General features: G+C 42.9%; 1 protein-coding gene across 1 annotated transcript in view; it reads left to right on the top strand.

Annotated features, from left to right (window-relative positions):
- NELL1 (neural EGFL like 1) overlaps nucleotides 1-24,634 on the top strand; it is a 299,917-nt gene that overhangs the window by 30,281 nt on the left and 245,002 nt on the right. Inside the window, exon 4 of the mRNA XM_050975915.1 lies at nucleotides 15,730-15,900. Within this exon, the coding sequence (XP_050831872.1) occupies nucleotides 15,730-15,900 (171 nt within the window). The remainder of the gene's footprint in view (nucleotides 1-15,729; nucleotides 15,901-24,634) is intronic.

A 24,634-nucleotide genomic window follows, 5' to 3' on the forward strand; every position in this document is an offset into this window, starting at 1 on the left:
GAAAATCGGGTCTTTTGGAAGGTGTGGATCAGATGGCCTGGCACATCAGAGCCACAAGATTATGAAGCGTTGGTTGACACTGGATCACAGTGTACCTTGATGCCATCGGAACACGTGGGGACAGAACCTGTTTCCATTGCTGGAGTGACGGGGGGATCACAACAGTTGACTTTGTTAGAAGCTGAGGTGAGCTTGACTGGGAAGGAGTGGCAGGAACATCCGATTGTGACTGGTCCAGAGGCTCCGTGCATTTTGGGCATAGACTTCCTCCGGAATGGCTATTACAAAGATCCTAAGGGATTCAGGTGGGCTTTTGGAATAGCTGCAGTGGAGATGGAGGGTATTAAACAATTGAATACCTTGTCTGGACTATCAGAGAACCCATCTGCCGTAGGACTCTTGAAGGTAGAGGAGCAACGAGTGCCAATTGCCACCTCAACAGTGCACCGCAGGCAGTACCGGACGAATCGAGATGCCGTGATTCCTATCCACAAAATGATCCGAGAGCTGGAGAGCCAAGGGGTGGTCAGTAAAACCCACTCACCCTTTAACAGCCCTATCTGGCCTGTGCGAAAATCTGATGGAGAATGGAGATTGACTGTGGACTATCGTGCCTTGAATGAAGTGACTCCACCACTGAGTGCGGCTGTACCGGACATACTGGAACTGCAGTACGAGCTGGAGTCCAAGGCAGCAAAGTGGTACGCGACCATCGATATTGCTAACGCGTTTTTCTCCATTCCTCTGGCAGTAGAATGCAGGCCTCAGTTTGCTTTTACATGGAGGGGAGTGCAGTACACCTGGAACCGATTGCCCCAGGGGTGGAAGCACAGTCCTACCATCTGTCATGGACTGATCCAGGCTGCACTAGAAGAGGGTGAGGCTCCAGAACATTTACAATATATTGATGATATCATTGTTTGGGGGAACACGGCAATAGAAGTGTTCAAGAAAGGAGAGAAGATCATTCACATTCTCCTGAAAGCCGGATTTGCCATTAAGAAGAGCAAAGTCAAGGGACCTGCCCGAGAAATCCAGTTCTTGGGGGTGAAGTGGCAAGACGGACGGCGTCAGATTCCTACGGATGTTATTAACAAAATCACTGCTATGTCCCCACCAACTGATAAGAAGGAAACGCAAGCTTTCTTAGGCGCTATAGGTTTCTGGAGGATGCACATCCCTGAGTATAGTCAGATTGTGAGACCCCTTTATCTGGTTACCCGGAAGAAGAACGACTTCCATTGGGGCCCTGAGCAACAGCAAGCCTTCGTCCAGATCAAGCAGGAGATCGCTCATGCTGTAGCCCTTGGCCCAGTCAGGACGGGACCAGATGTGAAGAACGTACTCTACTCTGCAGCCGGGAGCCATGGCCTGTCCTGGAGCCTTTGGCAAAAGCTGCCTGGCGAGACCCGAGGCCGACCATTGGGATTTTGGAGTCGGAGCTACAGGGGGTCTGAAGATAACTATACTCCGACAGAAAAGGAAATCTTGGCTGCCTATGAAGGAGTCCAAGCCGCTTCGGAGGTGGTTGGTACAGAGGCACAACTCCTTCTGGCACCCCGACTACCGGTGCTGGGATGGATGTTCAGAGGAAAGGTTCCCTCTACCCACCATGCCACCAATGCTACTTGGAGTAAGTGGATTGCCCTCATTACGCAGCGCGCTCGAATTGGGAAGTTAAATCGCCCTGGGATCCTGGAAATAATTACAAATTGGCCCGAAGGTGAAAGCTTTAGTGTCGCAGATGAGGAGCAAGAGCCAGTGACCCGGGTTGAGGAAGCCCCGCCATACAATCAGTTGCCAGCAGAAGAAACACGTTACGCTCTATTCACCGATGGTTCTTGTCGCGTCATAGGGATGAAACGGAGGTGGAAGGCAGCTGTATGGAGTCCCACTCGACGGGTCGCAGAGGCTACTGAAGGAGAGGGCGAATCTAGTCAATTCGCCGAAATCAAAGCTATTCAACTGGCCCTAGGTATTGCAGAGAGAGAGAGGTGGCCAAGGCTCTATTTGTATACCGATTCTTGGATGGTAGCCAACGCTCTATGGGGATGGCTGAAGAGATGGAAAGAGGCGAACTGGCAGCGCCGAGGAAAACCAATTTGGGCTGCGGAAGAGTGGAAAGATATCGCTACTCGGTTAGAGAAGTTACCTGTGAAGGTTCGCCATGTAGACGCCCATGTCCCCAGGAGTAGGGCTAATGAAGAGCAGCAAAACAACCAGCAAGTACATCAGGCTGCAAAGATAGGGGAGTTGAAGATAGACCTTGACTGGGAGCATAAGGGAGAGTTATTCTTAGCACGATGGGCCCATGATGCCTCAGGTCACCAGGGTAGAGATGCCACCTATAAGTGGGCACGAGACCGAGGGGTGGATCTAACCATGGACAGTATCTCTCAGGTTATTCGTGACTGTGAGACGTGTGCTGCCATTAAGCAGGCCAAGCGGATGAAGCCCCTCTGGTATGGGGGGCGGTGGTCTAAGTACAAGTACGGGGAGGCCTGGCAGATTGATTACATCACACTGCCTCAAACCCGCCAAGGCAAGCGCTATGTACTAACCATGGTAGAAGCCACCACGGGATGGTTGGAAACCTACCCTGTGTCCCATGCTACAGCCCGTAACACTATCTTGGGCCTTGAAAAGCAGGTCCTTTGGAGGCACGGTACTCCCGAGAGAATTGAGTCGGATAATGGAACTCATTTTAAAAACAATCTTATTAATACTTGGGCTAGGGAACATGGCATCGAGTGGGTGTACCATATCCCCTATCATGCACCAGCTGCAGGGAAAGTGGAAAGGTACAATGGATTGTTAAAAACCACCTTAAAAGCATTGGGTGGGGGGTCTTTAAAAAACTGGGAGCAGCATTTGGCAAAGGCTACCTGGTTAGTTAACACTAGAGGTTCCACCAACCGAGCGGGTCCTGCGCAGTCTGAGCCCCTTAATATAGTAGATGGAGATAAAGCCCCAGTGGCCCATGTCAGAGGTTTGTTGGGAAAGACAGTATGGATCAACCCTGCCTCGAGTACAGACAAACCCATCCGTGGGATTGTCTTTGCTCAAGGACCAGGTTATACATGGTGGATAATGCAGAAAGATGGAACAACACGGTGTGTACCTCAGGGAGACCTGATTGTGGGATGAGACTCGTATATGAATGTCATTGTTTGTTGAATGTGAGACAGAAGGAAACTGTAAGTGTCAAAGGTGTGAGCAAGTAAGATGAGAGGAATGCGTAAGTGTTAAAGGTGTGAGTAAGTGAAATGAAAGTTTTCATTGTATGTTCACGATATGGGATAAGGGGTGGAGTGTCGTGGGGTGACAGCCTTTATCCCAATATCGTGTGTTGTGTCTGGCCTTTCTTCCCCCCCCCCCCCCGGCCGTCTTGCTGCGGCGGGGCGGGGAGGGTGAGGGTGACCGGGCACCTCGGCTTTTGCTTTTGGCTGGCTGCTGCGGCTGCTTAGCTTGCTGGCTGCTTTTGCTTTTGCTTGCTGCTGCTGCTTAGCTTGGCTGGCTTGCCTTCTTTTGCGCTCTTTTTTTTTTTTCCTTTCCCTCTTTCTTACCCTCCCCTGAAGATACCCTACCGGCTCCGGACCTGACCTGGGACGTCCAGGACCCCCCCGGAGTCTGCGAGAAGAAGATCAGCACCCTCCACAACACTGCCTGGTTTCTTTTTCTTTTCTTGTGTTGGGGAGTGTTCCTTTGTTACTTGTTATTAAATAGGTTTTATTTTCCACTTTGCTCCTCCGAGGAATTCCTTCCCGAACCCGGTATTGGGGGAGGGGTGGTTGGAGGTTTGTTTTAGGGGACTCCCTTTCGGAGATTTCCCCTAATTTGTCCTAAACCAGGACAAATACATGGAGTTGAAGGATTGCCTGCTAGTCTCAGTTGAACCTTTGTAGCTCTGTGTAGTAACAGGAAGTTTCAGTCTCTGTAATTCCATGCAGGAGTCAGAACAGGCATGTCTGGTGTTGCTCCTGACTGCTGTTACTTCAGGTGGGTTCCTGTGGCTAGCCTTCTATTTTGGACTCACTGTTTATCCCTCAAAGCCATTGCTTGTTTGTCAGGTTGCTGCTGAGACCCCAGATCTGTGATGGATCCTGCTTTCAGACCCCAGATCTGTGATGGATCCTGTTTTCAGACCCCAGATCTGTGATGGATCCTGCTTTCAGACCCCAGATCTGGGATGGATCCTGCTTTCAGACCCCAGATCTGTGATGGATCCTGCTTTCAGACCCCAGATCTGTGATGGATCCTGCTTTCAGACCCCAGATCTGTGATGACAGAAATTAATCAAGTGGAGGACAATGGAGAAAGTATTTTTTAGCATGGATGAGAAGTAGAGAACAAAGATTTGGGGCACTGCTGACGAGGACCATGCTTACATTAGATCAGGACTTTCAGGCTGATAATTTTTGATGTTTCTCTAACAGCTTCACTCACTGTATAGTTTTTTATGGGAACTGAAGTGGGTGCTGACACATGTCTATTATTGTTGATCCTACTAAGCTTCTGATAATTATCATGGTTCTGTTCTTCATAACATCAAATTTTTTGGTCAGTCTTTTTCAATTTTCCCCATTTCTGTGAAAACAGACACTACAAAGAGGACAATAAAGAGTATCTTTATTTCATCAGGAGCAAGATGCCTGGGAACAAGTATAAAGGTATAATTGTTCCTTAACCAGTACAGTTTTTGACTATGGAAGACCCAAAAACTCTTCTCAATTCCTTTTCTTTGTGCAAAATAGGAGATATTATAGTTAAAGGCTTGTTTTTTTTTAACTTACCAGCATACCAAAAGTGGCCAAATTAAAAGTTCCAGCCTTCAGAACGTATTGGAGGTCAGCAACAAGTGACAAAAAGAAGCTCTGTTAGCTGTGGAGTTCATATCTCTATGGGAAATGTCTTTTTTTGTTGTACACAGATTTAATAGATGAGAAATAGGTGTTATTCCAAGCAACAAAAAGGTGTGTGTATATGTTCTGCTTTTTGATGTACTGGAGATGATTGTCCTAAGGTAGTAAGGCATAGAATGCCTGGTTTAAATTTCATTTCTCCAGTAAGTTTTAGAAGGTTTTTATTTTCTGATAGAATGGAGCTCTTAAACTGAAGATAATAATATAATTTTTCTTGAGGTCAGTAATTTAGATATACTATTTTGTTATTCTAAATGGATATTTTGTAGCAATTAGAGATTTGCTGTTAATTCGTATCATCATTTGATGGACAGGACAATGATAACAATGCCTCCTTGTTAACATTTTGTTGAATCAGTTTAATGATGATAAAGACTTTGTTTTCATGCTTGAAATGTAATAAAGTAAATCTTGGAATGTCGAAATCTTAATGAATGCAGAGAAATTCCAACTGGAGAGTCTGATGGTTTGTGCAGTCTGTGTGTATAGCTATGGGAAATATAGTGGTAAATCTGAGGATTATGTTTTTTTCCCCAAATTAGAGGTAATAAAAAAAAAAAAATAGAATGGACAGACGTGTTACTTGGGGATGCAGAAGGTGGAAACTGTTCTGATCAGTGAATTATGATAGCCAGTTCTTCCTAGATGAGCTTTGTGAGCTGTTTTGCTCACAGCCTTTGACTCTTTAGACCACCAAAACACTTAGGAAAGGCCATCAAGATATTTAAAATGCCACCCACAATGAGTTCCTCATTTCAGCAGTGATTTAATAGATTTCACCTGAAGCTGTGTCTGCCTGCTCCTTAGCTGCTCTGGCCTTGCATGGTCCAGAGCCCAAGGACATAAATTAGATGCAGTCAGCGTTGCCTTTCAGCTGTTTAATCTCTGAGTTTGAGATCTGTTGATGGTTCTTCACCACCACTGGCCAAGATCAGCATCTGGAGAAATATGTCAAGGATGTTCAGGGTCCCATAAGTCATTCTTTCTGAAGAGTGTTTCATCATGGGGGATCTCACCATGACAGAACAAAGGACTGAGTCATAAGATAATTGTTTAGAAGATTTTGTTACAGGAAGCATTAAAAACTTCTTTCCTAAATTTTTTCTTTTTTTTTTTTTTTTTAAATATGCTTGTAACCTCTAAGACCTGAACTTTAGAAACTTGATGCCATGCCAAATATCTGGAACCCTGTAAGCTGATTGTACTGCTATAGTGAAATGGATTTACTGAGTCCAGAATCTGCCACGTTACTATGTAGCAGCAAGCTGTGTTGATATAAATATTCAGGAGGATCCTGATAAATGTGTCAGGCTCATAGTGAGACTTTTCTTCCTTGCAGGTCAGTTTTGGGTGGGGAGGTAAAACAGGCATGAGACTCCAGTCCATTGTTGGATTCTTCCCCCAGGTGACACCATGGATGGCTCCTGAGGCTGCTGAGGAGCAGATAGAAAGCTCTGTGCTCACAAATAACAGCTGGAAGGCTACCAGGCCATTATATGTTTAATTAAAAACACAAAGGAGTAATAAGCTAGTTAAATTACTCACTGAAACCTCACTGATGAAGAGAAGCCTCTGCAAGTGGCTTCTGACCCTAGAAGTAAACCTGAAAAATTGGATTTACTCCCTGCTATGTTTTAGATTATTCTCTGCAAGGTGGGTATATGTATATTGGATTCCAAGATGCCCAGGATTCAGAAAGGGAAGGAAAAACTCTGCAGATGTATCCATTAACCTTTTTCTTTTGGGGTAAAGGGCACATCTTTATGAATATTTATATGTTGAATTGCTAAACTGCAAGGCTGTAAGGAGAAGAGCTGAAGACTGAGCCTTACTTCCAGCCCTCTGAACGAGCTGGTGTGAAATATGTGAGGCATTTACATGTTGTGTTCCTTCTCAGGAGGTCTTTAGAGATGCAAATGCAAACAGAATTGTGCTCACCTGCTTCTGTTCTCAGGGTTAAAGTACCTGGAAGGGTAAAGTGAAGAAGAACTCTTATATAAATCTTCCACTGATTTAAGCATTGTGAGAGAGGAGTTACTGCTGGAGGAGTTACCTTCCATCCTGTGGCTTCCTGCTGAGAGCAGGTGTTTTATGTACACTAGGCTGACAATTGTTGTCTCTCTGAAGCATTAACATGCTGCTCGTAACCAGCTGTTGAAACACATCCCTTGGACCATGCTGGCAATTGGAGGAGAATGGCTGACAGTTTGAAACTCTTTAAACCCGAATTTGGACAGGGCAGAAATGTTATGGTCAGCCAGGAGCAGGATGTGTGTGTCCCCCAGGAGTCTCCTCCAACATGCTGAGTTATTCTGTTTGATTGTTTTATGACCCTCTGATACAGGCAAAGAACCAGAATGTCTCAAACTTACACGAAATGCAACTTTCTGAGAACTGTCTGCTGAGTCTGGGCTGCTCATTTGGAATGTTAACTCCCCTGGTTTATAAGACAGATGTCTGCAGCGTGTTATTAATGTTCATTTGCATGCCTGATTGTAGTCTGGTGACATCTCTGGTGTTTTTGGGTTTTATTTGCAGTTTTTTAACAATGCCTGTGTGCTCTCTTTGCTCCAGGCACTGTCTCAGAAAGGGAGGGGTGGCAGTGCCTGCCCTGGTGGTTGCTGGCTGTAGAAAGAGCTGGTGGCAGTGGGGCAGGGAAGGTGGAGCCCTCTGGGACTGAGGGCAGACATGGACTGGACCTTGAGAGAGGGCAAAGGAAAGATTTTATTTTTTTTTTCCCTAGAGAATCCAGGAGAAATGTGTTTGTTGTCTGTCAATAATTGCACACTTGGGAGAGACATCAGTTACTTATTTCAGATCTGCACAAGCCTGGGCACTCGGTGGTTGCACTCAAACCAACAGCACTTCCCACGCTCTTACTTGTACACAGAAGTCCAGAACTGGGAACTTTCCAAGTACAGCCCTGGCACTGGTTAGTAGTTACTACTGGTTAGTACTTTCCATGCAAGTTGTGTAATCTCAGCTAACTTCTGGGCATGCCTGAGGGAAGGGTCTTCACCTGACAGGTGGATTTTTGACCTCTGGGTGTGATTTTTTAAATGGAGATAGTTCAGCTGAGGGATGCATGGACCTTGAGTTTTTTCAACAGTTGGCAATGTATAAATAGGCATACAAGGACTTACTGATTTACTACATCCTTGTAGTTTATTAATTCTAGCCTGCTCTTCACTAAGAGATGGTAATTGTTCCACTGATTAAGTGTCCTTTCTTGCTGATTAGAAAAGTCTTAATAAGCCAGCTTAAAGTGTCTAAAGAATACTGACCAGTCCTGACCTAAGATGATTTTGGCATATTCCATGTCTTGCAATGTGTGGAATTTGTCCTAATGTAAGAAATCACTGAAGAGCTGCTGAATTTCAGAGATGAGAGGGAAGAACCTTTCTTCTAAGGACACCACAATTAGGGTAATTTGTTTTCAAATACTTTTCAACTGAGTAGTTTTACTCAGGTGGCAGACCTCATTAGTTAAAAAAGCTGTTATGCTCTTGTTTTATTAAAATCTGGCATTTAGGGACTGTGAATTTGGGGATCCCCTGAGCTGAGCTGTTGCTGCAGTGATGAGCATGAGGGAGGGAGGGACTGGATGGGGCTGTGCTGTCCTTGCAGCTCTGTCTGGTCACACTGGCAGCTCTAGGCTTCTGCATACCCAGAGATGCCTGGGTTAATGCCAGCTCAGAGTCCCAGGCTAGCCTTAGAAAGCAATGCTTTGGGAATTGCAGGTGGTGCCCTGTGAAACCAACCTTGGCCAAGGGCTGTGGGTGAGGAGCCCTGTGACCTCAGCTGCAGGATGGGATCCACAGGGTGGCTTGGTATTGGAGTGGAGATTTTCTTTGGCCAGGTTGCTTTTCAGTAAGGTTAAGTGTTTGCTGTGAGCATGTTCTTTTGTTGTTTTTGTGTGGGTTTGCTGCTTTGAGATACGTTTAAGGAGTCATAACTTCAGCTTACTCCAGCCAGACTCTTTTCTGTCCTGCTGCTCTGCTAGCTCTGAAGCCTGCTAACATGCTGCTCTATTTTTAGGTGCAGTGTGGTGCTTCCTACTTGGTTTATTAGGACTAGGAGAGAAACCAGACTGTTTTTTTTCAGACAGCAGGCAGGTTGCAGCCATGGTGAAGGTAGATTTTTAGACATATAAAATGAAAACAAAAATGCTGAGGGTCAGTCCTCACAACACATGCCATGGAAATACGTAGCTGCTTTGTGCCAGCTCTGACTCCAGCTGTCTTTTACCTGGCAGGCAGATGTTGGGGTTACTTTTGTCTTTATATGATCAAAGAGGAAAGTAAATTTGTATTAGGATGACCTCTGCCTAGTTGCAGGTACACAAACACATCATAAATGCTTTATGCCTTGCAGCTTGCATGCCCAGCTGCCATGTATAAGATGGGTAGAACAAAAGACAAAATGTTAATAAATATTCTGTACTAATAGAAGGTGTCAGTGTGGGAGTTTTTATTGTTAAATGTTTCAAGCTAAGCTGGTGGAACACAATTACTGTTGTCCTCAGAGTGGTCTGAATAGAACAATAAAGTCATTTAATTGACTGGGTTTAGTTCCTTTTGCTTGAAATGAAGGGATAGAAATGTTTGGAAGAACCTTATTTAGGTAGCCAGTAGCACAGTGATGTTGCACTTTCAGGCTTTTACTTGAGAGGTTTGAAGGTGTTTAGTATTACATTTTGGCTATATTGGATCTGCTTGCATAGAAGGAATACTTTTGGAATAGAGTAGGAATAGAGTAGGTGATGCAATGGATGGGATTTGGCTTTTGTAGCAAGTTAATCTGATTTTTAGCAACAAATTTCTTTGTCACAGGTAATGCTTCTATTCTTGACACCTTTTGTGCTGCCTGATGTCAGTCTGACTTTGGTGATATCAGTGTGTAATCTCTGCCACAGCACTGAGTCTCTAACGCTGCATAAGCGATGATTTGCCAAGTATGGTTTTGCTGTGCAGCCTCTGGCTCTGTCTTTATTTAAACCAGCTGTAAAAAGTAGCTGTGAATGGTTTGTAGGTGTGGATGTTAGGGAAGCTTCCCTCTCACCATCCAGGCCACTGTGGCAGTGGTGGCACACGAGACTCCTGCTGCACCAGACGTGTTCCTCAAGAGGAGTAGATCTGTGTGCTTGAACATGTTAAGAGCATTTCTTCAAAATGCAATGTTTCACAATGCTTAATGCCTCAGAGCTTGGGATCTTGCCCTGTCACTTCATAGTAACTGGAGTGCAGGAACAGTGCCCGTGGAAGTGACTGAAATATTTGCCTTGACAGGTGTAACTTGTTCTGGTTTTGCATCCACACAGAGCCGTGGTGACAGCTGCAAAGTGAGTGTTTCTTTTCATTTGAGGAGATGAATCTTTTATTTCAGAGGCATTGCTTTTTCTCACCATGGCTTCACCACCAACAGGGGCAGTGCCTTGGGCAGAAGCCTGCCAGCTTTTCTGCAGCACAGTGCACAGTGCCTGCTCCTGGCCTGATCTGCTTTGCACTGAGGACTGCTAAAACAAGATCTCAGTTACTTTGAGGGCTCTGTCCAGGCTGAGCCACTTGGCACACCCACTTGGTGGTAAGGAGCAGCAAAAGGCCAAAGGAGTAATGGCTGTGATGCATCACAGAATCCCTGTAGATGGAAAATCCTGAGATCTCTGTGATAATGGATGCAGATTTTTTGCCTGTCTCTAAATACATCGAGAAGTGTTTCTCCAAAGATGCTAAAGCACAGTCTTGCCTGAAGCCATTTTTATCATGAAATAGCACAATGCTGTTGTGACATGAAAAAGCTGTGTGCACAAACAAGTCCAAATATACTGATTTTTTTCAGAAGCTTGCTGAATTTACAATTTACAGCCGACGACATCAAAATGACTGATCTCTGGACTTTTCCTGAATTTGCATTGTTATTGAAAAAAATTAAAAACTGTGCCTTGGCCAGACTCACAGATATTTTCCAGAAGTTTCTGTGCAGTGACAGTGTGATTTTTATGGCAGGGATTTTTTTCCCCAGCACTTGGGAGGACTGACTTTGCAGCGTCGCTGCGGCACGTGCAAGGTGGATGGGGCTTCCATCCTTGAACTCCTGTGGCTTTGTGACCTTCTCCCACATGATGGTGAGCAGATGCACAGTGTTTTGACTAGATGGCAGCCCCAAGTTTGTACATATTTGCAGGGCTGCCATCTGTGCCTGCTGCTTTGCCCTGGGACATCTGTTCAGTAGCTGTAAGAGCATCTGCTCTAAGCGCTGGTGCTGCTCCTTGAAAGAGGCTGTGGGGCTTCATTTGGCACTTGATCAAGGATGATGGAAGTTGTAAAGTCAGAATGATAACTCTGCTTTGTTTATGTTTGAATGTGATAAGGAGGAAGGTTGCCAGAATTGAGTGCAAAAAGTAGTTCTGCATTAGTTCCTAGAGCTCTTACAGGAGCATTTAATCTGCTTATCCAGTTGTGCTGCTGTCTCCATTGTGGGATGTTTTAGTGTTTGGTGATAGGTATTGGGTTGGTGAAGATCAGGAAATAAAGTGCTGTGTATCCTAAGGATGTTCTGGAGGACACCAATTCCACAGATCTTGCTGGGGCCCTGTCTTGGGATCCATAGTCTGTGGGCTGTCCTTCCTTTGGCCACTTGCAAAACCTAACAGCAGTAAAATCTTGGAATGGAACGTGGTGGTGTTTGCCACAGGATGAGATCTCTTCTGTGGGTGGAGATGGTGGATAAGTGAATGTGTTTCTTTATTGCAGATGGTGGATTAAGCCAACTCACCTTCTAGAAATACTTTGCCTTTTCTGCTTCAGGTGTCGTAAATGTTCTTATTTAATGGTGATAGTGACCTTTCCATATTTTTTGGTCATTACATCCACAGCAGGTGTTTCCAACTGAAAGTATACCTTTCTTTTCTGATCTGGAAGTGAAATGAGCAGTCAAATGTATGGTTTAGTCACTATGGTGGTGACCAAAAAAAATGTCATTAAACATACCTGTGCCAAGCTTTATCCTCCCCAACCAATATTTTTGTGTGAGGTACGTAGGGGTTCCAAAAACTGTCAGAAAGAATTGTAAAATATCTTGAATCAATTGTGGAATAATACTGTCCTTCTGGAAAGCACATTGCATGACCTTAAAATATCCCAACTTTCTTTGATGTGCATAAAATCAGTCTGAATTTAGCAATGTTTTTCTCTTATACATTGGGGTTTGAATGAGAGACTGCAGATAGACCTATAAAAAGCATTTGAATTCTATAATTGTACGAAAGAAGGCAGCAGTAATTTACATGCTTAGCAAACAGGGAAATTCTACTGGTGGGAGAATTTCAGCCAAGGTCAAATTGTATTGCAGCTCCACAAAAATCAGGCTTCTTAATCCACGTGTTCTGAGAACTTCATCTGTCAAAATACATCTTAACTTCTGATCATGCCTTATTTTAAATATATGAAAGTATAAATTGTTGCTGAGAAATAACAAATAAAACAAGAAATCACCTCTAAGAAGTTGACAAGGAGATTGTCTCACACCTTTCTTCCCTGAAGGAGGTTTGGAGGGGAGGGTAGCAGGGCCCTCACTCTAGGGCAGGCTGACACAGGCTGCATGCAGATGAGATGCAGAATCAGAGGTTGTCACAATACTCAGGGATCTTTCTTGGCCTTTTGGTGTGGGTTTCATGGCAGCATTGAAAGTTCACACTGAATCATGATACACATATCCAGATGGTCCCAGATGTTGCAATCTTTTCAGGAACTCTTAATCATTCCAATCCTCTGTTTTCTTGTCGTTCCTGACAAAATACCTTCAAACACCTGGTAGAGATCAGTCAATTTTCCTGTCTCTTATATGGTACCTTCTATTAATTTTCCCCCCTCCCCATTTTTACCTGTTGTTTTATTGTGGATAAAAAAAATATACAATGGCATTTGAAGATGAGAAAGCGATAAAAAAATAATTCCATTTATTTCCTCTGTGTTTACTAATTATTTTCTCACCAGTTGATGACTACTTGCCTGAGTTTGTTTTTCCCCTCATTTGTCTTCCATTCCCCAATTTGCAGATTAGAGCTCTGAAACAGAGCAGGTGCACTGGGAATGGCCTTTGTGCCATTGCTTTGGAAAAGGCTTCTTTTCCCCAGAGTCTAGTGGAAGAAGGAAAGAAAAAAAAACTGTTTGCATGTGACTTCTATTCTGGTAGAGAAAAGACAACTTCTGAACTGAGAACATTGTGAAGTGTTTGTGCAATCAAGGTCTCAGTGTGAATTACTGCATCTTTAAAAAAAAAAATCAACACAAGAGTGTTGGTTTACATTGCCTTTAGTTTTTTAAATACAGAGAGAGAGATGTGTGGGGGTAACCCAGTGGTTTCTGCTGTTGGGATGATGATGTTTGGTGTTCACTGATGTCTCTCTGAGTGTGACTGTGATTTGCACTTGTTGAAGGGTGGTGAAGAGTAGCAGAATTTGTCTGCTGTCACCCTCCTTTCCCTGCCACTGAAGAGCTAAAACACAGTGTTTGATACAGTCCCGTGGCACTTCCTGCACTAGGTGCACATATATAAAAATGTCAGCACTAGCTTTTACATGAAATTTTAAGTAATCTGTCCTGTACTATATAAATTAGTCAGGAGGTTGACAACAAGCTCGATTCCTAAGCAACAAGCTGTTCTCAGTCCTGAGGTAACTATTGGCACTAAAGCTTGTCAGGTGGGAAGCTTTGCAATCCCAACTAATAGAGCACAGATGTGATTAAGAGCAGTGTCTGACTGACCTTTCCAGGGCTGCACTGTTTCCTTTCCATTAACAAAGAAATCATTGTGTGCTGAGTGATCAGCTCTGTGGCTATTGGAGATTATGAAGAATGACCTCAGGAAGCAATTTGCTTCCTGCCACAGGAGATTGTCTTGGTTTTGGGCTCTTAAGCCTCTGTGATCAACCATATATCTCTATGTCTATACATACAAGTGCTTTGTGTGTGAATGTTGTGTACTTCTCCCTCATTTTTATTTATTTTTCAGTTTCTTGTCTCACTTTCTTTTGGGCTGTGACAGCAGATGGAAATTACAAAATGTTCAAGTATGACATCACTGACAGTACTTTTCCTGTAGGGCTTTTCTTGCTTGGGAGCACCAGCAGCAGTATCTTCTGGATATTGACAATATTGTTACTGAGTATTGAAATAATAAATCTTCTCCAGATTTCCTGTGAATGTAATTTAGGTATTTTAATGGGTGTTGGCTGTAGTTAATCAACATTCTGCTCTACTATTTAGAAAACCCCTCCTTTTCTGCTCCCCTTGTACCATTCCTTCACAACACCAGCCTTTTTTTTCCACTCTGTACTGCATTTTGGTTGTACCTATGCCCTGCTGTGTTTTTATTCAGCATTGGTTTTACCTTTACCTCCTTGTGTGTTTTACTTTGTCGCTCCAGCCTTTGTTTTGTGTGACCCAATAATGCTTTTATGCTGCATGAAAAATAGGATGGCAAGGCATTGGCAGGATGGAGGAGGGCTTGAATTTCACATTTGGTGAAGACTTGCTGTCTTTGTGTTCCCCTTCCCAGCCTGTTGTGATGTCTTTAACGTGTGTTTTATCACCTAACTTCCCACCCAAGAAACTCTGTTTTCCAGTTATGTTGGAAACCCTCAGCTTCATTGGTGAGATCTAACCTTGAAGAATTGCACAGCCCCCATGTAATGCCTGTGCTCACAGGCTGTACTGCCTAGCAGTGGGAAATGAAAATTGGCACTCCAATATTTATTGGTTTGTGTTGCATTTATTTTTTGGAAGTGGATTTCATTACTGTAATTTTTCCCATCCTACCCCAAATCAGCACCTATCTCTCAAATGCCATGTTAAATTGGTGTTGGCCAACAGGGAAAAAAACAAAACACTGTGGAGGCAGATGGGGCCAAGGACTGTCTGGACAATCTAACATCTTCACTTTGTTGTAGAGCTATTTCTGCTCTGAAGGGAGGTCTGCATCACCTGTTTCTATAGACACAGCTTCATTTTAGCAGGAATAAAGATTGGATATGATGCAAATACTAGGTGAGGTCCAAGAAATTTCACTGTTTATACTGTCAGTGTGCCCTGGAAGGGCTGAAGTCATCCTAGAGAAAGAACTGGCTCCCCCCACACCCCTGTGAAGGCAATTAATAACCTCACCTCATTAGCCCTCCTGTGAGTCTGACAGCTGTATGAAGGTTTTTGATTGTTGGATGCTTTATGCCAGATGTGGAGACACCTAATCCAGCCAAGAGGTTTTGTCCTTTCCTTGTAAAGCTGAACGATCACGGCAGTAACAATAAAAGTCAGAAAATGAGTTAAGCACAATTGCATGTAGGGGAGTCCTAAAAATAAACAGTTGTGGTTTTTTAACTGGATTTGCAAGTAGTAAATACAAATTTAATGATTACCTGGTGGTTTCTTACCTTAATGGCTTTTTATTTGTTTGTGGTAGTGATATATGTACCGTTCTTTATTTTTCAATTTCTTACAAAGCCTGCAGTCACACAAAATATTTTGGTGAAAAGAACAAGGTTTGGTTTCTTGTTGTTTTCTTCAGTCTCCTTGGCTAACAAGAAGTACTTTGAGCTGTTTTCAGTAATTAGCATTGCTGGTTTTGTATGCTCTGAATGTATAGTCTTGACTCTCTGCTTCTTTTAAAAAAAATTAATTAGTAGCTAATCCATGCTGAGTAACCTCTTTAGAGTGTGGTATTTGTTTAAAGAAGCCTTACCAGTTCAGAAGGAAGTGACAGTCTCTTTCAGACAGCAAAAGTACAACTGATTCTCCATGTTTCCATGCAGCTATTTTGAGCTGGAGAGCAGTGGCCTGCGGGATGAGATCAGGTACCACTACAGGTTTCGTGGCAAGATGAGGACAGAGGTGTTCCCCTACCGCCTGGCAGATGGGCAGTGGCACAGGATTGCTGTGTCCCTTAGTGCCTCCCACCTGCTGCTCCACGTGGACTGCAACAGGTAAGCAAACTCGTTCTGTCATCTGGGTTGCTTTGAAAAATAATCTCCAGTTCTGGAAATAAAATTGGAAAAGAGATTTGATTCCCCCCCCCCCCGCCACTATAAATATCTCATTCAAGAAGCATGCTAAACTGCCGTGGGATAAGAAAAGGAAAACAAAGTATTAAAATGGAGCAATTCATTGTGATTATGAACAAATGTGGAAAAGGTTGATTGCTGATGGGGGAGTATTAAATGCATCTCTGTAGTTTAGGCAGTAGCTGAGCAGTTATGTTTGCCAGTGATTGCATTTAAGTGTGATGGATGGGTGTGCAGTCTGTTCTGTTGTGAACTGCTTCACTCAGCATACCTGAGAACCTGAAGGATAGATAGATGCATCAGAGACACTTTAATTTTATTTTGCATCATCAGACAATGTAGTTTTTACTGATTTTTCCACGTGCTGCCGCATTTGGAAACTTCTGAGAAACCTGGAAGCTTCTTTTTGCACGACTGGAATCAGTGTTTTTTGTTTTCTGAGGGGTATTCTGTCTTTTCCATTAGAAGCTGTGAAGGCTGTGAGATGGCAATTGCCAGGATTTCAGGGAATGAAAATCAGCAAACCTAGAATCTCTCTTGCCTTGGGACTTGATCTCACAATATATTGTAGACATCAGACTTAGCAACTGATGAGGAAGAAATTCAGAGAGCTTGAAATTGGGACTTTGATAATAGTCTTTATGAATGAGGAAAACAAACCATTACTTTTGTATCTTATTGCACCAAGATGAAGGAAAAAAAAATCCTTCACATTCAGTGAGAGGATCAGCATATGCATTTTGGGATTGTGGCACTTAAATGGATTGGGTGATGATAGCAGATATTGTTTTGGAAGTCTTCATTTTGTTCAGACAGGCAGAGTAAAGCTAGATGAGTATTATATGAGTTAAAGGAACATTTGAAAAAGTTTGAATTTTGACCCAAGTAATTATGAGATACTGTTCTGAGAGGAATTTTAAAACCATTTTCTTCAACTCCATTAACTACTGAAAAATCTAATCTGATGGAATGTTGCTTATTGGACCTTCTTTGGACCTTAGAAGCAATTAAATGCTGAGAGTAATTTTAAGTTCATTGGGGCATGAAATCTACCATTTGCAAAGATTCTCTTAATTTCAGTCATTTGATTTATTTATGTTCCCATTATTTGTTATATTATTTCTTTGCTTTCAACAGAATGCTTTATTCTTTGTTTATTGACATACTGGGTTTTGGGACAGGTTCCTTGCTATCTACTTTGATTTTTTTTACTTTTGGACAGCAAATGTGTTTTGGGTGGACCCTTTTTAGCAGATGGTTTAGCTGGCTGCTTTCTTGTACAGCATTTAAAATGAAGACAACACAAAATGACTGGTGCAGAATTCTTTCCAGGGACAGGAGAACTGCACAGAGTCATGGTTGTGACCTGATTTTCTTTACAGTAACAAGCAGAAATAGATAAATACAATTATGGAATGAGCTGTGCCGTCAGATGAGGTGACCAAAGTGTCCAGCCATCTCTGTCAGGTAGCCCTAAACAGGGCTGATCCATCTAACCATGTCCCTTAAGGTGCTACACCCTAAGGTTGCTCCCAGCATCAATCTGTACTGAGGTGTTTGGCTGTGCATTGTGGTGTATTTTATGTATTCTGTGTATTTTATGGCAACTCCTGTGGGAGAGTAATGGGAATAGTTCAGAAAGCATGACTTGAGGACAGATCATAGTGGAAGTTTAAATGAGGTAGGGAAAAAAACCAGCAAGTCCAAGTTCCTGAGCCAGCTGTAGCATCACAGTTCAATTAATTAGAGAATTTTGTGAATGTTGGTGTTACTTTAAAACCCTTTATATCTTTGCACTAAGAAAAGGAGTCAACATCTTGTTTATCGTGGCATTTTCTCATGACAGTGCAATAAATGTCGAAGCTTTGAAAAGGAAGAGCAAGTCAGTGAGGGGAACTTCTGAGCACCTCTGAGAACCCTCAGCCTTCTTCATGTTAGTGGTAGGGAGGCTGCAGCTGGGAGTGTGAGCTGAGTCCCACGTGAAGAGCTGTGCACTCTGTGTGTAAATGTCACTATTTTAGGCTGGTTCAGGATGCCCAATGAGAAATGATGAGAAGTGAACAAGAGGAAGCAGGATATGAATGCAGTCAGTATATTCACCTGTCCCACCTCCTGCAGAGGTTTGGTGTCATCAGAACAAGAATTTAGCTTCCTGTGTACCTATATCTAGTTAAAGTTCTCAGCTTTTTGTTTACTTTGTTTGCCAGCAAAACAAAAAGGGAAAAGAAAAAAAAAATTGACTGCCAAAATTAATGACTTGAATTTCTACTGTATTTCTTTAGGGGCTGGCAACGTGGCTTCCTTACAGACATGGCTGAATTTGCATACCTGCATTATTTCTTTTGCTTAGGACTGTGGCAATGTGTTCTATATTTGGAAGGCTGTTGTGAGCTAAGGACTGGTGAATGCAGTGTTCCTAAAGTTAATCTGTACCTGAGAGTGCATTGCAAGTGTTTGCATTGGGAAAAATATCCAGTCACAGCCTAGTTTTGCTACAGGATTCATACTGTGACTCTCTGGCCTCCAAGAACTGCAGCTGATCAGAAAGCCTTGGAGAAGAAGCTTTTAATTTGTAAACAGATAGTCAAATCTACTTTTTCTCTTCTCAGCCCCATCACCCACATTACTCTGATTTGTAAAATTGCTTTGACATTTGTACTTGATTATCTTTTGGACTCAATTCAAAATCAGCTTTGTTTTTCAGACCTTGGTAGGCTAGGGAAAAAAGTACTTGGGAAACAGCAAAGACCTGCAGTGCTTTGAAGCATCACCTTTAAAACAGTGCAGTTGTCTCTGTTCTAATGAGATGCCATGTGGAGGGGGAAGCATATGTATCAAAGGAGGTTTATTTGCCCAAGCACAGGTCCTTTTGAAATCAGCTCCTGCTGCATCTTACTGGCTCCTTTTAGTGCTCCTTCAAGAACAAGGAGTGGGAATTGTAGCTGAGTTTGACAGAGCTTGGAACTGCTGACTCGGGAATCACAGAATGGTTTGGGTTGGAAGGGCCTTTAAAGATGATCTTGTTCCAATCCCCTGCCATGGGCAGGGACACCTGCCACTATCCCAGGTTGCTCCAAGCCCCATACAGGCTGGCATTGAACATGTCCAGGGATGGGGCAGCCACAGGTTCTCTGGGCACCCAGTGAAGAATTTCTTCCTATTTATCTAATCTAAACCCACCCCACTTTGATTTGAAGCCATTTCCCCTTGTCCTATGACTTTGTGTCCTTGTCCAAAGTCCCTCTCCAGTTCTCTTGTGGCCCCTTTAGGAACTGGAAGATGCTAGAGCAAGCAGCTTTCCCAAGGCTGAACAACCCAAATTTCTCAGCCCATCTTGATGGGACAGAAAAAAGATAGCTTGAAGTCCAGACTAGAAACCTGTTGAGCATCACTGGACTCTCCTTACTGTCTTGAAGAGCTTTTGTGCTAGACAGTAACCTCTAGCCAGGGGTGTCTCAGAAAACTGACCTGGGAAGCTGTGGGTGCCCTTGCTAACATGCATTTCACAGTCTAGTAAGGTTCTGAAGGCTTAGAAAATGAAAAGGCTGCATTAATTATGGATGTCCTACTGATGCACAAGCAAAACCTGGGCTCTAAGTGACATGGAAATTAACTTTCCTGCTTTTGGTAGGTTCTGTGCCTCCCTGCTTTAGGCAAAAAGGAGTTGTCAAGGATTTTCTGGTGAATGTTTAGATTCAGCTAGAGCAACTGCATCATTGTCCTTAAATAACCAGCAGTACTAATAGATATTTCTTTATATTAACTCTGCCATGCTTTTTCCCAGCTTGGGCCTCTGTTCATACCTGTGCTGTTGGGAGATTTGCAAGCCCAAGAGGCTGTCAATTCTTACAATATCTGATGTTTTTTTTTTTCTCTGGGAATTAGTTTTAGCTGTGGAGTCTGGCACCTGACTGTCCACTGGGCTCTTTGTCCCCTGTGGCAGTAGCAGCACAGAAATATCTTGTGTTTCATGGTGTTGAGAAGAGTGAGGGAATAGCATGGAGCCTACAATTTAGGAGGTGGCAGGTACTGTATCAAAATGTATTTATTGAAAATCTGTTTGCAAACTAGAAATTCCAAGTTGTTCTCAGTGTAGCTGATTAATCTGGAGGGGTAAGCCTGAAAGGTATTTTATTTATTTATTTTTGTTTGTTTGTTTGTTTTGTTTTATTTATCATCAGCCATATTGCTACAAAGGTACTCACCTATTCAGACAGTATCCCTCTTACTTGAACTCCGTGGGCACAGAAGGGAGAGAAAGGTGTTTTGATGAAAAAATTAATGTTCTTCCAGTGAAGATCTGTGTGGAGTGCCTTTTGCTGTGAATGCAGCCTGTGGTTTTGATGGGTACTCGTAGCTGTTTGATGGAGGGGGTTGGTAAGAGCATAAGAGAATAGATTATAAAACTGGAGCAGGCTTGGAAGTAGTCTCCAACTGAAAAAACATGTTGTCTGCTTCTTTTATGTTAGAACAGCGCATTAGGGAATAAAAAATGCATGAGCAGTGAGAACTTTTTAATTGGAAAAATAAATAAATTAAAGTAACATCCTCCAAATATGGGAATCCAAGACGTCCGAGTTCTTATAAATTAGATATTCTGGTGCCAACCTGAGGTTTTCAACTGATCTAAACAAAGTTCTGTGACTTTAATTAAAGTGTAATAAATTTAAAGAAGGTTAAGGGATGTATTTAAAAGAGGGATTGCTGCTTTAGTTGCTGTAAAACACTTTCTCTTGAGAGGGAAAGTGGTGTGGTGACAGTTCTGTGCAGCTAGGTAATTTAGTCTTGCTATTTGAATATGAGTTTGTGACCTAGATTGCTTCTCTGCTCTCCAGGCTGCAGCAAAAGCTGTCAGAGAAATGGTTACTTGGGTAGAGTGGTGGAATTGTGCATCATGGGTGCACCCAACTGCAGAACTGTGGTACTGGGGACTGGCTCATTGTCACCTACTAGTTTTTCCTTTTGTTTGGCAGAAAGGCTGTAAAATGTTTAGCAGAGGGAGATCTCCAGCTGGCATACCACATCAGCTGCCACCAGTCTCTATCATCACAGCTACTGCAGTTAACTGCAAGGAAGTGTTGAGGATACAGTCAGCATTATTTTCTTTTTAAAGAAGCTTTTAAATAGCTGGGGTTCTTCACTGAATAGCTAATGCATCAGCAGAATGGTGGTATGGGTGTGACCAAAGACTGAATGATATGTTTTAATCCAGTCCCCAATTATGTTGAAAATTTATTTTTTAATCCCCAAAAAAAGAATTTGAACTCCTTTGAATACTGCATTGAGAGAATTCTGAGAATGCATGAGTATTTATCAAAGTGCTGAAAAAAGGAGGAAAAGAAGGTAACAATCCATGTCAGTTCCTACCTGTCTAAGACCCTTTGCCCACCCCCAGAAGGCAGAAATCACTTGCACAGGTACCTGGGTGTCGCTGTGAAATACGAAAGAACACAGGCTCACACTGCTGCTCTCAAGGTGAAGAGTAAAAGGGAAGTTTATTTTCTGACTCCAACATTTTTAGTTTTCTAAAAGTGACAGTGGATTGGAGGGTGACAGTGCCACCTCTCCAATGACACTGCACAAACCAACAGCCCATCAAACTTCTCCTCCTCCATAAAATAATGTAAAATAATGTGTTATTTACAGAAAGTGTGTGACAAAGTTCTCTACAAGAATGTCAACACCACAAGGCTTAGAAAATCTTAAAAAATCAAAGCAACACCTGGGCACTGAACTTCAGCAGAGAAGCCTCACAAGCTCCTGCTCAGCATGGAATCTGCATCTGCTTTGGGCTCCTTCTGGGAGCTGCTCCAGCTGCTGCTGCTGTCAGAAGAGGAGCAGAAGTTTCTCCAGGAGTTTGATTAAGGGTCTTCCACAGGAGCTCGGGGCAGAGTTTTAGGGACCCATGGAGCCAGAGTTTGGTACCTGCAAAGCCCAACATACTGCTGAAGATAGGCTCAGCAATGGCTTTGCTCCCCCCTTCCCCTGGTCAGAACTGGGGACTTATTGTATTTGCAGGGTGCTCTGATGAAGGAAGGAATGATGAATCTGACTCCATGTGCTCAGAAGGCTAATTTATTATTTTATGATACTATATTATATTAAAGAATGCTATACTAACTGAAGAATACAGACAGGATACTTACAGAAGGCTAAAAAGATAACAATGAAAACTCCTGACTCTTTCCAGAGTCCTGACACAGCTTGGCCCTGATTGGCCAAAGAGTGAAAACAACTCCCAGCAGAATGCAATGGAACAATCACCTGGGGGTAAACAATCTCCAAACACATTCCACATAAGCAAAACACAGGAGAAGCAAATGAGATAAGAGTTGTTTTCCTTTTTCTCTGAGGCATTTCAGCTTCCCAGGAGAAAAATCCTGGGTGAAGGAATTTTTCAGAGAATGTGAATGCCACAGGGATCAGTGGTGCTTTCTGGTGAATTGTAGATGTTGGTAGACAGGTTGGTGGCTTCAACAGGACAGGAATATTGAGTTATGTTAACCACTGCAATCTTGCATTCCTTGTATTTTTATGCTCTGGGTGTGTCAGAGACAGGATGGATAATGGCAGAGGAAATGATCTTGAATCAAGACTGGCAAGCCTTAGATGGTTTAGTAGTTTCCAAAAGTGTGTGACTAAGTTGTATTACCAAATTCTTAAATATTTGTATACTGTCCAATATACATGTAGACATGTATAAAGCAGTAAGTCTTTAAATTGGTGTGGTTAGTTACAAGAGCAGTCTCTGAAAATGAAGCTTGCACAGCTTGAAATGTACTTAGATTTTTTTCAGGAGAAGTCTCCTGTTACTTGGCTCTATTTCTTTTTTATTTGTTGGTGTGGGGGTCATTTGGACAGAGAGGTGATCATAGTAATTTTAGAGTCAGCCAGATAAAGCAAATGTTTTGAGCTTTTTCCTTTCAGATCGTAAAAACCATTATCTTGCTCCAGCCAGCCAGATTAACTGAGATCTAAGAAACAAATGAACTCTTCCATTTGAAGTGGTTAGCTTAATTCTGGAGTTTAGAACTACAAGTCTCATAGGATAATATTGGAGCTGAATTGAGAAAACGATAGCCTAATTCTAGTTAAATACTTTGCCAAAGAACAGGTGAGAACCCCTCTGAACTATTCAACAGCAGGCTTGAGACCTGAGTCTTCATGTAGCAAATAGTAGAGAGCCTTTCCAAAGGATCTGAAACCTCCTGAGTGTGGTGGGGCTTGAGAGGGCGATTGAGCAAACAGGGCTGAGGCTGCTGAGAGCTCTGAAACCAGCCCAGAGCTTTATGAAGGGCTTTAGTACTTGAGGTGTCTTTCTTTGGCAGTTCAGCACTGTTACCCAGAAGGTAATTATTTTAGGAATCCAATCTTTACAAAATCCTCGAGCTGGCTGCAGGGAGGTAGAGTCTGCTTGATTGAATTTCTTAATACCCCAGAACCTGACAGTTCTCATTATTTCATGATTGGGTGACACAAAACTGACAGCACTCTTAAGGGCAGTGGTGCAGGATCAGTCAAGTTTGTTCCTTGGCTGTGAGGAGCTGGAGGCATGTGGGGTGCTCAGAGGTGGAAGGTGGAGTGTGATGGTGTTTGCAGGGGTCTCAGGATGAGGGAAGAGATGAGAATGTTGACTATGTTTCAGAAGGCTTGGTTTATTATTTTATGATATATATTGTAATAAAAACTATACTAAAAGAATAGAGGAAAGGATTTCATCAGAAGGCTGGCTAAGAATAGAAAAGGAATGAATAACAAAGGTTTGTCTGTGACCCAGACAGTCTGGACAGCTGGGCTGGGATTGGCCATTAATTAGAAACAACCAGATGAGACCAATCCCAGACCCACCTGCTGCATCCCACAGCAGCAGATAAGAATTGTTTGCATTTTGTTCCTGAGGCCTCTCAGCTTCTCATGAGAAAAAAATCCTAAGGAAGGGATTTTTCAGAAAATATCATAGCTACAGTGGAGGCATGTGAGGCGCTCAGAGGTGGAAGGTGGAGGCATGTGGGGTGCTCAGAGGTGGAAGGGAAAAGAATTCAGATATTAGCTTCCTCTTCCAATTGAAATATTGTAATGATATGAAGAATCCTTGTTGTGATCTGTCTTGCCAATGGAAGGATACAGGAAGAAGCAGTGAGGAGGAAGTTGGTAGTTTGATCCTTGGCACAGGAGTAAGGTAACATGCAATTGCCAGTCCTATAGCTTGTCCTTGTATCTGAGACCAGGCAGTAAATGAAAGAATCAGAGGGAACTGCATTACTTAATTGGGCTGCAGTTTTAATGGCATCCTCTTCAGCACATCAATAGTGAAAGCAAATAACTAATAACTACCACTGTGCTAACTAAGGCAACTTGGACTTTTTCAGCCCAAGTTGAATTTTTCTCTGTCACACCAACTACTTACCTTAAACTTGTCTGAAAGATGTGCCATGCAGTATCCCTGGGGAACAACCCAGTGCAGCCTGCAGTGAGAATTCTCATTGACTTGAGCAGAACCATGCTTTCACCTCCCCAGTGTGTCGATGTTGTGAGAAATGTGCTGTCCCTGCAGAGTGCTTTTCTGCCTGTCTGCTGGCAGTTTCCATCTAAATTTAATTTTAGAACCAATATAATGGCTTGTTCTATGTTTACTGTCTGTTTCATACACCTCCCC

Source organism: Serinus canaria, chromosome 5 (genome assembly GCF_022539315.1).
Source record: "Serinus canaria isolate serCan28SL12 chromosome 5, serCan2020, whole genome shotgun sequence".
NCBI lineage: Eukaryota > Metazoa > Chordata > Aves > Passeriformes > Fringillidae > Serinus > Serinus canaria.